Raw genomic sequence first — 16,725 nt, forward strand, 5'->3', positions numbered from 1 at the left:
ATGAGATCGTCGCTCACCTGCTCGGGCGTTCGAACTGCAGTAGTACAGTCTTTGGCTAAGCGACGAAGTTCCTGAACAAAGTGGTCGATTGATTCCGACGGGTCCTGTCGTCCAAGATCTTTATAACGAATGCGCAGCGGCCGAAAGTATTTTGACACCTGGGCTTTGAACTTAGACACAATTTCACGACAATGCTATTAGAAAATATTTTGCCCATCTAGCTTACATCATATCCCGACAACAGCCCCATTGCACATTCAAACTACCCCACATAGGATTAGACTCTAGTGATTAGTCATATTAATGAGTTATATAATGTTGAATTTCAGGCTGGACAGATTTCCTCTATTCTGCATCTGACTTTCCTTTATATTTCCATGCATAAAATCTTATAAAGATTGTAATGGTGTATTGGATGATTCAGGGTGTGCCAGAGGAGCGATGTGCGAGAAAAGATAATTTATCTTCTGGGCTTTATAATTTCAAACAGTCCAGTGATATCATGCAAGCTATTGGACACTCTTCTTACTCCCCTGCTGAAAACAACAAAGGTAAGCCAATCACTTCACAGTCTGCAACATTCTCTCAACATAAAAAAGGGGGAAACCTCCATTGTCATTATGGGCTGGCAGGATGGCCTAGCGGTGTGCACAGTCATCTCTGAGCTGCCTAGTCTTAGTTTGTATCTCGGCATAGCTAAGGTGTCATCCTGGTGTTTCACAGGCAAGGTGATTCATAAGTGTGTGCACCGTCCCTCAGATGGACGTCAAACTGGGAATCCTGTCTGCTGGCATTGGTTGGTGGATGTTAAAGATACCACTTTGTCCTTTATTAAGACTAGATGAGCTGTCACCAGCACCCTGTCCAAAAATCCCCAAATTCCTTCCCTGACTTCCTGTATCGGTGTGGTGAACCATCCAGGAAGGAAACACTAGTCATGAAACTGCTTTGGCAAACCCGCTGCTCTGAATAGAGCGTGGTAGATGAATGAATTGTCATTATAATTGTCATTATACATGTCATTAAATCCGCCTCTTTGAATCCCCAGCTTCTTTCCTTGGGTTCCTAGAAGTGTTCATTTGCTTTGTAACGTGTACCCCTCCCTCCTCCCCCAGCCCTCCCCCTTCCACAGATCTACCTGTGTCCCTGTTCTCTTCTGTTGTTGTGCTTGTGTGCTTCCCTCTCTCCCCCTCTTGTCTCCCGCTCCCTTCATTGCATGTTTTGTGTGTCTGTGCATGTTTTCATGTTCAATGTGTTCGCCCTCACACGAGCGTCGATTCTGTATACAAATACATATATATATATATATATATATATATATATATATATATATATGTGAAGAATCAGCTCTTCGTTTGCAAAAGAAGTCCACAATAGCCTGGAATGGCGCAGTTTTTTATTAAAGCCAACTTATACGGATCCGGAGGAGACCGACGTCTACAGCAATCTACAGCAAGAACATGCCACGTCAAGCCTTCCTGAAAACACATTGATTCCCAGTCCATTTATATAGGGACACGTTTTATCAGGAAATCTCCGAGGGAACAAACAACACTGGGAGAGGTTCCTCCCACCGTTATCATTCGGGGGAGTCAGCCTTTCCTTATCAATTGTTTTTCTGGGCTCCGAGAAAACAGAACTGTAACTCACAAAGAGAAGAGTGTATGCTTAGCCAAACAAACCCATATATTTTATGGGTTTGTGTACATGAGTAATCCAAAGCATGTTTATACAGAGTCATGCGTTTGCTGAGATTAAAACAAAATATATATATAGTTAACGATAGGTTCATGTCATTCTACTTGCATTACGCTAAAACAAGCGCATGTGGGCGTGGTTTTACGACCAGCCTCGAAAAAAGCACACGTATACAACCCGTTCAGCATGACCTCACTCCAAGCCCCTCCTCATCCAAAACCAAAACGAAGCAAAAACCCTTTATCCACTTTATGAAACAGCACTTTTAGACATCATACAAATCACAACACATTAGCACCCAACGTCTATAACTGAACTTTAGGCAATAACAAATCTACTACTTGACATTCCTTCCTCTTGTCTCGTCGAGACAAAGTATCTTAAGAGACAACGTGCCACATCGGGCTTTATTGAAAAATAATTGTGTAATGCGGGTATTGAAAAAATAATTGTGTAATGCGGGTATCTCCCAAGGGCATATTGTGCGCCCAAAGCGCCTCGCCCGTGCATTTGGCGAACGTGTCGTGTGGTGCGTGCTCGGAGCCTGAGGGCTCAAAACATGAAAGTTCATTAACGTTTCGGATCCACAACGAAGACGTCTGGTCCAGATGAGGTTCTGCTCCGCCAGAGGGTGCATCACTTCCCCTGCGGAACTGGCTCCCCCCACCCTTTGCAGACGCAGTCCTTGCAGATCTTCGAAGTTAATCAACGGTCATGCCCATGAGGTCCCTCACGTGTTGCTGTTCTGGGGAATACAAAATGTCGTCAGTATCTTGTGTCTCAATTTCCTGGTCAGGGTACAGAGCGTAAAAATCCGAATCCGAATCACTTGAAGCAAAGAGATCCGCAACATGTGGATCAAAGAGATCCGAAACATTTGGATCAAAGAGATCCGAAACATTTGAGGAAAAGAGAGGGACTTCCTTTATGTCAAAGTCTCCCATGGGCGCCTGGTCGGCTTGCGGGTCTAGGACATCCGCGTCGGGTCCCTCAACCGCCAGACCCAGTGTCGCAATCAGATCCATAGTTGGGTCAGAAGGGGGCGTGCAGCTGTCCGCTTGTAATACATAAGCAGCGTTAGCCAGTACACGCAAGGGGTTTATAGCACAAGTATCACAGTCATCACATACACCGTTACAGGCAGCAGCCAGTTCCCACATGGGATCCACACAAGTATCACAGTTGCCACAAAATTCAATGCAATTTTCTGGAGCGCCGGTCGCAACTGCCTTGTTGAAGGACCCGTTCAGGTCGACGGCCTCTGTGGTCAGAGCCATAGTTGTTGTCGGCGGCTTCTTCACTTTCCATCCTGTAAAATACTTTCTCATACAGAGGAGGACTAGAGATTTCATTAGTGCCCCCCAAATTACTACCCCGATTATCACAGCCAGTGCGGTCAATAACCACTTCACTATGGTGCCCGTCCATCCCTGGAACCAGTCAGTGAGCCAGCTAAATGTATAAGAATTTTCGCGCGCGATCCGATCGATCCAATCATGAGCCGTAGCGGTGTCGTTTGCCACCCTTTCTAGGGCCAAAGCCAATTTGTCTATCCGGAAACTATCCATGACTGTGCCCGCTCCTGGGAAGAAGAAACCAAACACCTTTTCCCATAGACTCCCGTGTAGTTTAGTGGTTCCATCTTCGTTCATGACTGACCTCTTATAACGCCTGTCCAAGGACTTTGGGTCTAGCTCATCCAGTATCTCAACGTCAGGAAGAACTGAACCCAGATAACATGTGCCCCCCCAATTATTTGGTAAATAGGGGTAAGCCTTGTCGCCGCATATAAACATTGTCCCATGGGGTGGGACCAGGTGGGTGGATAAGCACTGGAGTCCCTTTACCACCCCATTAATCCTACTAACCCCCCTAGAGAATGTTATAGCCGTTATGTTGTGGTTGTGTTTATCTTGCAGTACTATTCGTAATGTAATCCCCGAGCTCCCTTGTCCCAGCTTCCCGGGGAGAGTGTAGGCGCATTCTGATTCTCCCATACGCAAGTGGCCGGAACCCTGGAGGCAGACCCTCCCTTTCTGTGGTTTGACCCAGACGGGGGCAGGCCTCTCGGCCACAGGGGCAATCATTGACGGGCGATAATTAAATTGTCGATTGCAACTCTTGCCGTTGTCAACCCCTTCTCTTTCCAGCGTGGTGACTAAACATGGGGGATCGATAGGTTGTGAGCAGAGGTCATTGAGGGACAGAGGTAGCACTATCATGTGTATTCCTGTGGTGCCTGCTTGGGGAAAGCGCATGCACGACCAGCGGTGTGTCCTATTTTGAATTGTTGCCACCTCCCTGGCCACTTTCCAATATGTGTTTTCCCCCCTCTTTGGGGCCTTATTCTGGGGGTGTGGCGTGAGTATGTATTCGTTGCATCGTATGTAGTTCTTTTCGCCACCGGCCGCGCCAGGGGTCCAGACGCTGCACCGGACCTGCATGGTCATGTCTTTCCCTAGGCGTGTGCGTGTTTGTAGCTTAAAATCAGGGGTTCCCCATTGGTATCCTGGTTGGGCCAAGGTCTTAATGCTAGCTTGCCCGTCTTCCCGGAACTCTCGTTGCTTTTGTAGTACCATGCCAACGCGTCCAGGCCCTGCCGACAGTGCTAGCCAATTTATGTTCACCCAATTTGTGTGCAGGGCTTTCTGTTCGAAACATGGTAGTGATACTCTTTGTCCCCATGTTACGGTGAGGTGTCGGGTTTCGTTTTTGCATCTATTGGAATCGGAGTTTCCCCTAGCTGCTGTCGCTATCAATAGTATTGTACCTATGATTAGGCCCATCCTTACTGTGTTCTGGGGGTGTGGTGTCTGGTGCTTGTATGGCCAACTTACAGTGCGTGGCGTGGATCCACGAAGTCTTGCCCTCGCAAAAGACTGCCGTTGGTGTAGTCAGCAACACCTGGACTGGTCCCTTCCACCTTGGTTCCAAGGCGTTCTTGCAGGTGAAGTGCTCCACGAACACCTGGTCTTTTTCCTCTGGTGGAACACCTGATCCACAAGTCTCCTGGGAGCGCCTGGTCTACAGGTCTCCAATTTCCTAATCCACTTTTTTCCAAGTGGATCCAATTTTATTCAATATTCAATTTTTAAATTCAATCCCATTTAATCCAGTCCAATTCAAATTAAATTCCATCCTTCTCTCAGCATCCCATTACCTGTTTCCAACATCAATAAAAATAAAATTATAAAATTAATAAAAAATCAATCATCTCAACTCTCAAATCGAATCAAAAAATAAAAATAAACGAAAATTACTTCAGCGAGAGTTTCAACTAGAATTAACACAAACAAACCACCATTAACCTCCATTAACACAAACACAAACCACCATTAACCTCGATTAATACAAACAAACCACCATTAACCTCCATGAACCTCCCCCTATTATTTATTTATTTTCACGAATAAACAAATAATAGAAATAACCTGGTCTACTTCCAATTTCAATTCTGGTCAGTTCTGGTGTCTGGTCACACACAATGTTTTCCTCACCCACTGTGATTCGCTCAAAATAGATTCTCACTGTTATGTCTGAAATTCGTCTCATGAAAACCCATTCAAGAGTCCGGTGTGACAGACAGACAAACACATAGACACGCTGAAGACCCCAGGGTACCCATCAAACTAGCTTGTCCCCAGATCCACAACACAGCGAAACATGTAATTTTACTAAAATAATCACTTACTCATAACTAGCTGGATAACTAGCATAACTAGCTCAACACCTGGAACTCATAACTAATACTCATACCACTAATTACTCATAATAGCTCATAATTACTTATGTAATTACTCATACCAATACTTACTTAAAATAATGTAATATCCCAATCTTCACCCTTTATGCAAATCGAAGCACCCCGGACAACCCACAACCAATATCAACCACTGTAGCCGCCTTCCCCTCCAGGCAGCCACACACAGCCACATACATCTCCATCCACGTCACACAAGACAACAGCCAACGAGTGTGTCCACCACACAGAAACCTTTGGCAATGCAACAACCGAACACCCAGACAACCAACAACAAAACCCAATCCATCTCCATGGCTCATCCAGTAGTTCCAACTTAATCCAGCTTCACATACCGATTTCCCCAAAAACTCGTGAAACTTCACCCCCATTCTGGAAAAACCCTGGACTAAACCCTGACACCCTAAATAACTTCAGACCCATCTCCAATCTACCCTTTCTGTCAAAAGTTTTGGAACGTGCTGTGGCCACTCAACTCAAACATCACCACTCTGCCAATAACCTGTATGAAACATCCCAATCCGGATTCTGCTCCAGCCACAGTACTGAAACTGCTCTCCTCAAAATCACCAGCGACCTTCTCTCTCCTCTGACGCCGGCAACCTCAAAATTTTCATCCTCCTCACCTCAACGCCTCCTTTGACATCATCAATCACGCCATCCTCCTCACCCTGTTTAGACCAGCTTGTGCCTATTAAACCCAAATCAGTTCACTCCCAAGCTTCACATGGACCACCTACAGCACTGCAAAGATGTCCTCTACTCCACCTACTACCCTCAAATTATCCACTCTGGCTCCGGAATCCCAAAAGCACTCTTCTCTACAATAAACGAACTAAATAAACAAACTTTACAACGTGAACAAACTCCTCAGCTCCCTGGATACCACCACCTTGCTCCACACACCTGTTGGTGCACACCTGTGCACTCACACCTGGTGCCACCTGCACCCTCCTTCCTTCCTGGACCATTCATCCAAAGCAAAATTAACAGCATCTACAACAGCTTAATCACCACAATTCACTCCCCCTTAAGGTGTCCCCCAAGGTTCAGTTCTTGGCCCCCTCCTCTTCGTCCTGTACCTATCCCCCCTTGGTCACTTAATCCGTCATGCACCATAGCCAATGCACCATGGTCTCCAATTCCACTGCTTCACCGATGACATCCAGCTTTTTCATCTCCACCAAATCGTGCTCCACCACCACCCACTCTATCCTGACAAACTGCCTAACTGAAATAAAATTCTAGCTTCAGATCGGCTTCCTCGAACTTAACTACGCTAAATCTGAATTAATCTTCATTCCCCCCAACATCGATGGTTTCCCAGTATCCACATCCGGAATCTTGGCATCATCATTGACCAAAACCCTCTCCTTTGAAAAATACACTAAACAGATCATAAAGACCTTAAACCTTAATCATAAAAACTGAAAAATGCTTCGCCATGGAATAGTCCACCACTCATGTAAATAATCATAAGAGTTCTGCGAAACATCTCCATCTTTAAAACTTAGCCAACCAAATTTAAACCACATGTTTTCCCCCCAAAAAACAAGTCACATTCTTTGTATATTGCCAACATTGTTCATCGTTTAAGTATCATCCAGACCTAAATTTTTATAAACCATCTACTTGTAGATGCATTTATTTATATCCCATTAACCCAAGAACTCTCAATTGCTTGGTTATATTTTAGTAATGTCATATATCCATATTTCTTTTCCAAATTGTTCCTGATATACACATTAATCCCATCTGTCTTCGTTTCCAGATGAACTCAAATCAGGAAATCAACACAAATCCTTATTACCTCCAATCAATTCAAAATTAAATCAAACAATTCAAAACCAGATCGGATCAGCGATCAGAAATCACTTTTCCAATCAACACATTCCAAGCAACAATTCATTCAAAGACCAAGCTTAAAAACACAACTCTCATCTTACTGTGACAAATAAGCAACCAACCTACTTCACAAATAAAATAACTTTTAATAAATAATAATAAATAAATTAATAATAAAACCAAACCAAATAAATAAATACCAAACCAAATAAAATAAAACAGAAACCAAATAAATAATAAAATAACTTCACAAATAATAATAAAATAACTTATCTAAAACAAATAACCTTTCATCACCCCTTTCTTCTCCACCGCCTCTTACACTTAAACAGATCATAATTACTCACTCATACACTATTGCCCATCACCCAGTTGCCCCAGACCCAAACACAGGTTTGAAATCCCAGTAGGTTGTTCTTCAATCCCAACCATCATGTGATCCCAACATCTCTCCATTTATTTCGTTCCTCATGGGGTTGGTGTTTTATGGCCTTTACCTCTTACCCAATCACACTGCACATTATTCCCCGTCCTTGATGGATAATTTTACATCCAGATGGGCACAGCATCCCATTTTTGGCGACCCAGCCCTAAAACAAGCCCCTGGACTCCTTGCAGGCTGGACCAAAACCCCCGGTTTAACGTGACTCAAATCCATCTCAAATCCCCACCGCTCGGCCCGGTTAAATTAAATTCCAAGCGTACTGTATTCTCTGTCCACTAATTATGTACATGATTTTGGTTTTACCCACAATATAATGTCCCGATATTCTCCCCAGATTTAGGTTCTATATCCTGTCGTTAAAGCAACACCCTGTAGACTGACTCCGCCTGTCGTTCTTCCAAGGTTAGTGAATTACCTCTGACCTTTCCCTTGCATATCTCGAACAAAGGTCAACTAAACTTTAAAAGGTCAAACTTCGAATTGGGGTAACCAGCGCTTTATTATCCCACAAGTAATGCAAGTCCGGCGACAATGGACAAATGACCATTAATGTGGCTCTACATAGCATAATGCTAACTTCTACGAATCCAACAACCGTCACAATCCGTCCAAGGACCTTCCGTACGAGGCGTGCTTCACAATGCCCATCGCACATCCTTCCTCGTTCGCACAACGCTTCATCAACGCACCTCCTCGCGCCCACACCTTGGCACAAGCCACACCACATACCGACAGTTGAAACCTCGATATTCCTCTTTCCTCGGATCAGCGTTCTGTTGAAACGTGACATTTCTGCTCAAATTATTGAATTTCCAAATACTCTCCCTGCAGCGCCCGTGAGGCAGCTTGTCCCACATTATCTGCCCCCAGACCCATATGCGTTTTAATAACTTAACCTTATCAGCATCGTTCGCCAGCATACCCTTTGTCCGGCGCATCGATCATCCCAAATGCTTCGATGCATCTTCCAGCCGCCACTCCGCACTGTACCTTACTGTATGAACAAGACTTCCTGTTGGAACTTGACTCCGGAAATTAATTACTCTGTCTTGAAATCGTTTATTTTAGCCATCTTAAATAAATCCATCCATCTATCCATCTTATAAATCCATCTTAAATAACGTATTCGTCCTGTGACATTGCCTGGCATATATGTCACAGCCGGCCACTATTCCGACATGGCTCATGACTCATGTCTAATTCTGACAAGAAGATGAAGGATGAAGGACATGATATGAAGAAGAAGATTCTGACAAGATACTGACATGTGAACGTCCGACATCCAGCAAAGTCGAAATGACCCACAATGCATTTGGGCACACACTTCCTCTGAGAGTGGGCGAGTTATCGCCGGCACTCTGAGCAGATAATTAAACGAACATTGCCAGGATTCTCGGATAGACGTTTAATTTCACAACACACATGACAAAAATCCGATTTAAATTCAGAGATCGCCGATCGAGCTGGCACAACCATCTCAACGCGACGACGCCACGCCGCCCCCCGTCTTGGCGCGCACCCTCGTGCCTCCACACGAATCCCAACACTCCCTGCACGCCGCTCTATTCGCGTTCGCGGCGGGGTTTACCTCGCGTTGGGACATGCAGTCGGCTGTCATAACAAAGTGCTGTCATAACAAATCCACGACCTGACATGTAGTGAGCTGTCAGAACATTGAGCTGTCAGAACTCATCCCTAGCTAACAGGATCTCCGACGCTTGACCTCTCTGACCCAAAATGCACTATATGACACCAATTCCAAAGGTGAGCTGCCTCAGCGATACATCCCACACATACAATACACAATATCTGCCATTGAATGAACTCTTCAATTCAAGTAAAACACACATATTGATTCGAATTCTGCAACCATCTCCAAGAAACCGCTTCATATCAACAGTAGATCGACAAGGGCACTCCGGGTGCTTTCCTGACCCGATTTATATCAATTCGCTTCCCAAACAACTCCCAAACAGATGAAAATCCGGACTCAGTTCAGGACCTCGCCTGTTCTCTCGGATAGACGTTAAAATGGACATTCCCGGCCTGAATTTCCCCCAAGTCGAGCAGATCGCTTACAAAGTTTCACACCGAAACCCTCTGCTTTGCACATGACACACAAACAAACACATTGGCCAGACACACACGTCAATTAACATCCCAATATACATTCATTCCTCATTCATGTTACGTCTCTCATTCAAGGAAAAGGATTTTTTGGGACGGGTTTGGACGGGGGGTGGGTTGAGGTGGAAAGGGGAGGCAGGGCGGGGGGTGTTGGGGTGTTGCCTAGAGCCCCGGGGCTGAGCTCAGGTCTTGGGGGGGGGGTTGGGGGCATGGTGGCTACCTCCCCTTTCGCGGGGTCTTGGTCCGGATTATGGACGAGCGGCATTAGCCGCTGATTTGCTTGCTTAACTACCTCCTTAATTGTTTCACCTGGCCCATTTCCTGTGAGCTTATTTATTTTCTCTGGTCCACCAGGTTCTGGCCTGTTTCTATCTGGACCTCTTGTCTAGAACTTCCTGGCTTGACCTCGTAGTTGTCACTACCTTCTTGTCAAACCTATGGTACCTGCGCATTTCCCTTTTCCTGGCCATGTCCCTTTGGCCTTCTAAGTTAACCTATGGCCTTTTATCTAAGTTTAGCCACAGCCCTTCGTTCCCTGGCATGCAATGGCATACCCCATCTTGTCTCTGGGCTGTTCCTTCCTGGAAAAATCTTGGCCACCTGGTTTCAGCCTATATGGCTGTCCGACCTCATTTTCCCCTCCTGGTGCTAACTGTAACTTTAAGCTTCCTGTTAAATCCTTACTGATATCCTGCGCAAAATCTATCCTTAGCTTTTTACCCTTAATGTTTATCCAGCGCAAATATTGTAACGTTACTCTTACTATCCTTACTTGTTTATCCTGGCTTTAACAAAGCTACGCCATTCTGAGGCCTAAATGAGCCTCTACTTACAATTTCTGTTCGAGTGCAGACAGCGGGGAAGACAAGGAGACTGAACCCGCGCGAGGGAGGAAGGTACGAATTTGGAAAGATAGCCCTCTGATATAAAACAACTCCCACCTTTACTCAAATCAACGTGCCGGCGCCGGCCTCAGGTCAGCCTTCCTCCTGTCCCTCGGGCTCCGTTTCCCGTCCTCCGCGTCTGTTGACACCCCACTCCTGGTACCATCTGTGAAGAATCAGCTCTTCGTTTGCAAAAGAAGTCCACAATAGCCTGGAATGGCGCAGTTTTTTATTAAAGCCAACTTATACGGATCCGGAGGAGACCGACGTCTACAGCAATCTACAGCAAGAACATGCCACGTCAAGCCTTCCTGAAAACACATTGATTCCCAGTCCATTTATATAGGGACACGTTTTATCAGGAAATCTCCGAGGGAACAAACAACACTGGGAGAGGTTCCTCCCACCGTTATCATTCGGGGGAGTCAGCCTTTCCTTATCAATTGTTTTTCTGGGCTCCGAGAAAACAGAACTGTAACTCACAAAGAGAAGAGTGTATGCTTAGCCAAACAAACCCATATATTTTATGGGTTTGTGTACATGAGTAATCCAAAGCATGTTTATACAGAGTCATGCGTTTGCTGAGATTAAAACAAAATATATATATAGTTAACGATAGGTTCATGTCATTCTACTTGCATTACGCTAAAACAAGCGCATGTGGGCGTGGTTTTACGACCAGCCTCGAAAAAAGCACACGTATACAACCCGTTCAGCATGACCTCACTCCAAGCCCCTCCTCATCCAAAACCAAAACGAAGCAAAAACCCTTTATCCACTTTATGAAACAGCACTTTTAGACATCATACAAATCACAACACATTAGCACCCAACGTCTATAACTGAACTTTAGGCAATAACAAATCTACTACTTGACATATATATATATATATATATATATATATATATATATATATATATAGTTACAGACGCGGTTTTAGATGTTAGTTTACTGAGCGGTTTGGTATTACCGCGTCCGAACAGTTACTCCCCGATTAGAACCCTATCCCGCCCGATTCCACTCGAACGTTGGCCGAATCGCGCTACGCTAAATCAATGATGGAAAGGACACAACGGCTGGGATAAATGCAACGACACAAGGGGTACAGTTCTCAAGACCTCGGGAGGAGGATATAATATTGGTGATGCAGAAACGGGTAGATTACACGGAAAGAGGTAAAGCACAGAAAAGATGGGCACTTAGACACAGTCTTATCTTATCCCTGACAGACCACAGACAAACGGGACAAGACTGACTTACACAGGGATTGATGGCAAGGAAGGGCAGGCAGTCAATAGCTCAAGGTGCACCTTGGCTCAGGGACAGGATACAGCTCGGTCCAGTCCAGAGATGCGGGGAGGTATTCAGCGCTTGGTTGGTGGCGTCTCTCTTCCTTCAAGCTGAGGCGCATCTGACGTCACCTCCCTCTTCCTGCGCATGCCCAGTGGGGAGTGACACGCCCTCGGCTCGTTAGCTCCGCCCCAGATGGAATCAGTCCACCGCTTCTATTGGGTGCGGGGGGGTTACTGGGCTCCGCCCTTGACGAGGAGCTGACAGCGAGCCCCTGCGTGGTAACCCCGTCGGAGCACATGTTCAATGGCGGCTAACCAAGCCGGAGTGAGGATGCACACTCCCCGCGCCGCCGCCGCTGTTGTTGTAGTTGTTGTACCATGAGGAAGAGCTGCGGGGAGGTATTGGGAGGTCCTAAACTTTCTAACGGTGCCATACAATCACATTCTGGTGCAACGAAGAGTCAGAATTAATGGAAACGAGTCCTTAACTGACATAGACTAAGAATAACTAGCAAAATGTCCTATAGTTGTCTACGTGAGATGCGGTGGACCTGGATGCGACATTTAATGGGGGAAATAAGGGAAGGTCGGGTCTACAGAGTGTCGTTTACAGAAAATGGGACTAGGGAATGGGGGATTGGGGATAGTTGGGAAGTATTGGGGAAATAGGGGAATATTTACAAGCGGATATGGATGGAGGCCAATCTCATATCCGCAACAATATATATATATATATAACTGTAAGAAATAGTAGAAACTCCAAAGTACGAGCAGGGCGTCTCATTTGTATTGAATAAATAATCGTTAGATTAAATAAGACGCAGACGTAGCTTCAGGACGTCGATCTTTAATTGTCGACAAGCTTTCGACCAACAAAGGTCTTCTTCTGAGTCGGCCCCAAGTTGAACTTCCGTTGAACTTGGGGCCGACTCAGAAGAAGACCTTTGTTGGTCGAAAGCTTGTCGACAATTAAAGATCGACGTCCTGAAGCTACGTCCGCGTCTTATTTAATCTAACGATTTTTAATATATATATATATATATATATATATACAGTCATGTGAAAAAGTAAGTACACCCCATGTAAAGTTTTGACTTTTTCAACATATTTCAACATACAGCTATTTGATCTTCATTTCAACAATATTGATAGATAAAGGTGATATAATATAACAAATATCATGAAACATTTACATTTTGTAGTCCATTGTATAATTTAAATAAACATAAATGCAAATTTTGCATGTGGAAAAAGTAAGTACACCCCTACATTTATCACTACTTCAAATACCTAAAATTAGAATCAGGTGCACCAGCTCAGGTGCAAATGATTAGAACATCGTTAGAGAGGATCTTGGAGGAACCTGTCTTATTTAAACCTCAGACATTTAGTTTTGTTTGCTCTTTGTTGTTGAAGTGTGCGGTGTCACCATGCCTAGATCAAAAGAGCTCTCTGAGGCCTTCAGGAAGAAGGTTATAGATGCCTACGAGTCTTGGAAGGGATTTAAAAAGATCTCCAAACAATTTGAAATCAATCATTCGACTCCCCGGAAGATCATCTACAAGTGGAGAAGATTTCAAACAACTGCCAACTTGTTCAGGCCAGGCCGCCCCAGCAAGTTCAGCCCGAGAGCAGACCGCAAGATGTTGAAAGAAGTCTCTAAGAACCCCAGAATGTCATCACAGGACCGACAGGGAGCTCTTGCCACTGTTGATGTCAAAGTGCACGAGTCTACCATTAGAAAGAGGCTGCCCAAATTTTATCTGCATGGGAGGTGTGCCAGGAGGAAACCTTTGCTGTCCAGAAAGAACATCAGGGCAAGACTCAAGTTTGCCAATGAACACCTCGGCAAAGACCAGCACTTCTGGAACAATGTGCTCTGGACATATGAGTCAAAGGTAGAGCTATTTGGCCACAGTACCAGAAGACATGTTTGGCGAAAACCAAAGACAGCATTTGATCACAAGAACCTGATACCAACTGTAAAGCATGGTGGTGGAAATATTATGGTTTGGGGCAGCTTTGTTACATCAGGGCCTGGGCAGCTCACTATCATAGAATCCACTATGAATTTTTCATTGTACCAGAGGGTGCTTGAGGATAATGTGAGGCCATCTGTCGGAAAGTTGAAGCTCAACAGAAGGTCGACCTTGCGACATGACAATGACCCTAAACATACCAGTAAATCCACCAAGGAATGGCTGAAAAGAAAGAAATGGAGGGTTCTGGAATGGCCTAGTCAAAGCCCGGATCTAAATCCCATCGAGATGTTGTGGGGGGATTTGAAACGAGCTGTGCATGCAAGAAACCCCTCAAACATCGCACAGCTGAAAGAATTCTGCATGGAGGAGTGGGCAAAAATTTATCCTAGTCGATGTCAGAGACTGGTAGACAGTTATAAGAAACGCCTACTTGAGGTTGTTTCTGCCAAAGGGGGCAATACCACCTTTTAGAGCCAAGGGTGTACTTACTTTTTCCACATGCGGAAATTTGCATTTATGTTTATTTCAATTATACAATGGACTACAAAATGTAAATGGTTTCATGATATTTGTTATATTATATCACCTTTATCTATCAATATTGTTGAAATGAAGATCAAATAGCTGTATGTTCAAATATGTTGAAAAAGTCAAAACTTTACACGGGGTGTACTTACTTTTTCACGTGACTGTATATATATATATATATATATATATATATATATATATATATTATATATATATATATATAATATATATATATAGATAGATAGAGATATATATATATAATATATATATATATATATATATATATATATATATATATATATATATATAGATAGAGATATATATATATATATATATATATATATATATATATATATATATATATATATATATATATATATATATATATACATATATACATATATATATATATATATATATATATATATATATATATAGATAGATAGATAGATAGATGGATAGATATATATATAGATATATATATAGATATAGATATAGATATATATATAGATATATATATAGATATATATATAGATATAGATATATATATATAGATATATATATATATAGATATATATATATATAGATATAGATATATATATATATATATATATATATATATATACACACATATATATATATCATCGGGAGATTAAATCAGACGTGGACGTAGCTTCAGGACGTCGATCTTTAATTTTCGACAAGCTTTCGAACCAACAAAGGTCTTCTTCTTAGTCGTCCCCAAGTTCAACGGAAGTTCAATGCTATATATATATACTGAAACGCAAAAGAAACTTACCACCTTTGAAACCTTTAAATATCAACAATAACACTGCGTGTAGTAAATGTGTGAACTTATTTGTGGACAATAGTGTCCTCACTGTCAGACAAAACGGTCATGGATGGTCACTTGAACCTTCAATGGTCACTTCATAGCACAGCTGTTGAACAGCCGTTTTGACTGTCAGTGATTAGCCAAGGGGTACGGGATGATTTTAATGAGCTGCACGTGATGTCTTGATATTGGCTTTAAAAAGGCCAGTGCAAAATGGGCATTTTGACCAAAAGATTTGACCATTTTGACCAACTTCAAAAAGACCGAAAACGCAAAAGAAACATCACTTGTTTGAAATGTAATAAAATTGTAACAGTTCAAAATAAAACAAACCAACAATTGCTAATTGAAACATTGGCATTTTATTGATGACATGTCAAGTTTTTGACCAAGACACACCATCTCATCAGTTTGTTCTACAGTACAGAACAGCACAGGGTGCAATGTCAGTCCCCTTTCAATAGCGTGTGTGGCCACCATTGTTTTGGATACAGGCAGTGCATCGTCGGCGTATACTGCCAACCAGTCTTTGGATGGATTGCTGCTGGATTCTGTCCCACTCATTCCTCAATGTCTGAAGCAGCTCTGCCCATGTCCTGGCCCTGCCAACTACGCGTCTCCCAAGCTCATCCCACAGGTGCTCTATGGGATTCAGGTCAGGGGAGAACGCAGGCCACTGCATGGTGTTGATGTTCTCGCCTTGGAGAAATGCAGTGGTAAAGCGAGCAGCATGGGGACGAGCATTGTCATGCTGAAAGGTTCTCAGTTCTGGGTGGTCTAGCAGGAATGGCAGCAGATGAGGTCGCAGGATGTTATCCACATACCGCTGGGTGTTAAGATTCCCATCCACAACCACCAGTGGCATCCTGTACCGGCCTGATATGGTGGCCCACACCATCACACTTGGGCCACCCCACCTGTTGGCTTGACGCATGCAACAATCGGCATATCGCTCGCCAGTTCTTCTCCAGACACGCTCACGCCCATCAGGACTGTCCACACAGAACCTTGACTCATCGCTGAAAGCGACCTCGTTCCACTGCGCCAAGGTCCACCGCTGATGCTGCTGGCACCATCTCTGTCGGTTGCGGCGATGGGCAGCCATCATCACGGGGCCTCTGTATGGTCTTCTGGCAGTCAGACCATAGTCATGCAGTCGTCTTCGTGCAGTATCATTGGAGATTCATGGTTTGCATGCCCCGGAGTTTCTGCCGCAGTGCGGGATGCTGGACGGAATCGATCCCGCAGGTGACTTCGGACCATCTGCCTGTCCTGCCTTGCAGTGGTGACTCTTGGCCTCCCTGATCGAGGTCTGTCATCTGCAGAGT

The 16,725-nt window shown here is 44.0% G+C and overlaps 1 protein-coding gene across 1 annotated transcript in view; it reads left to right on the forward strand.

Moving 5' to 3' along the window:
* LOC137426526 (sister chromatid cohesion protein PDS5 homolog B) overlaps positions 1-16,725 on the forward strand; it is a 253,471-nt gene that overhangs the window by 24,358 nt on the left and 212,388 nt on the right. The window contains exon 6 of the mRNA XM_078774894.1: positions 425-551. Within this exon, the coding sequence (XP_078631020.1) occupies positions 425-551 (127 nt within the window). The remainder of the gene's footprint in view (positions 1-424; positions 552-16,725) is intronic.

This window comes from Myxine glutinosa, chromosome 1 (genome assembly GCF_964187855.1).
Source record: "Myxine glutinosa chromosome 1, kmMyxGlut1.1, whole genome shotgun sequence".
Lineage (NCBI taxonomy): Eukaryota > Metazoa > Chordata > Myxini > Myxiniformes > Myxinidae > Myxine > Myxine glutinosa.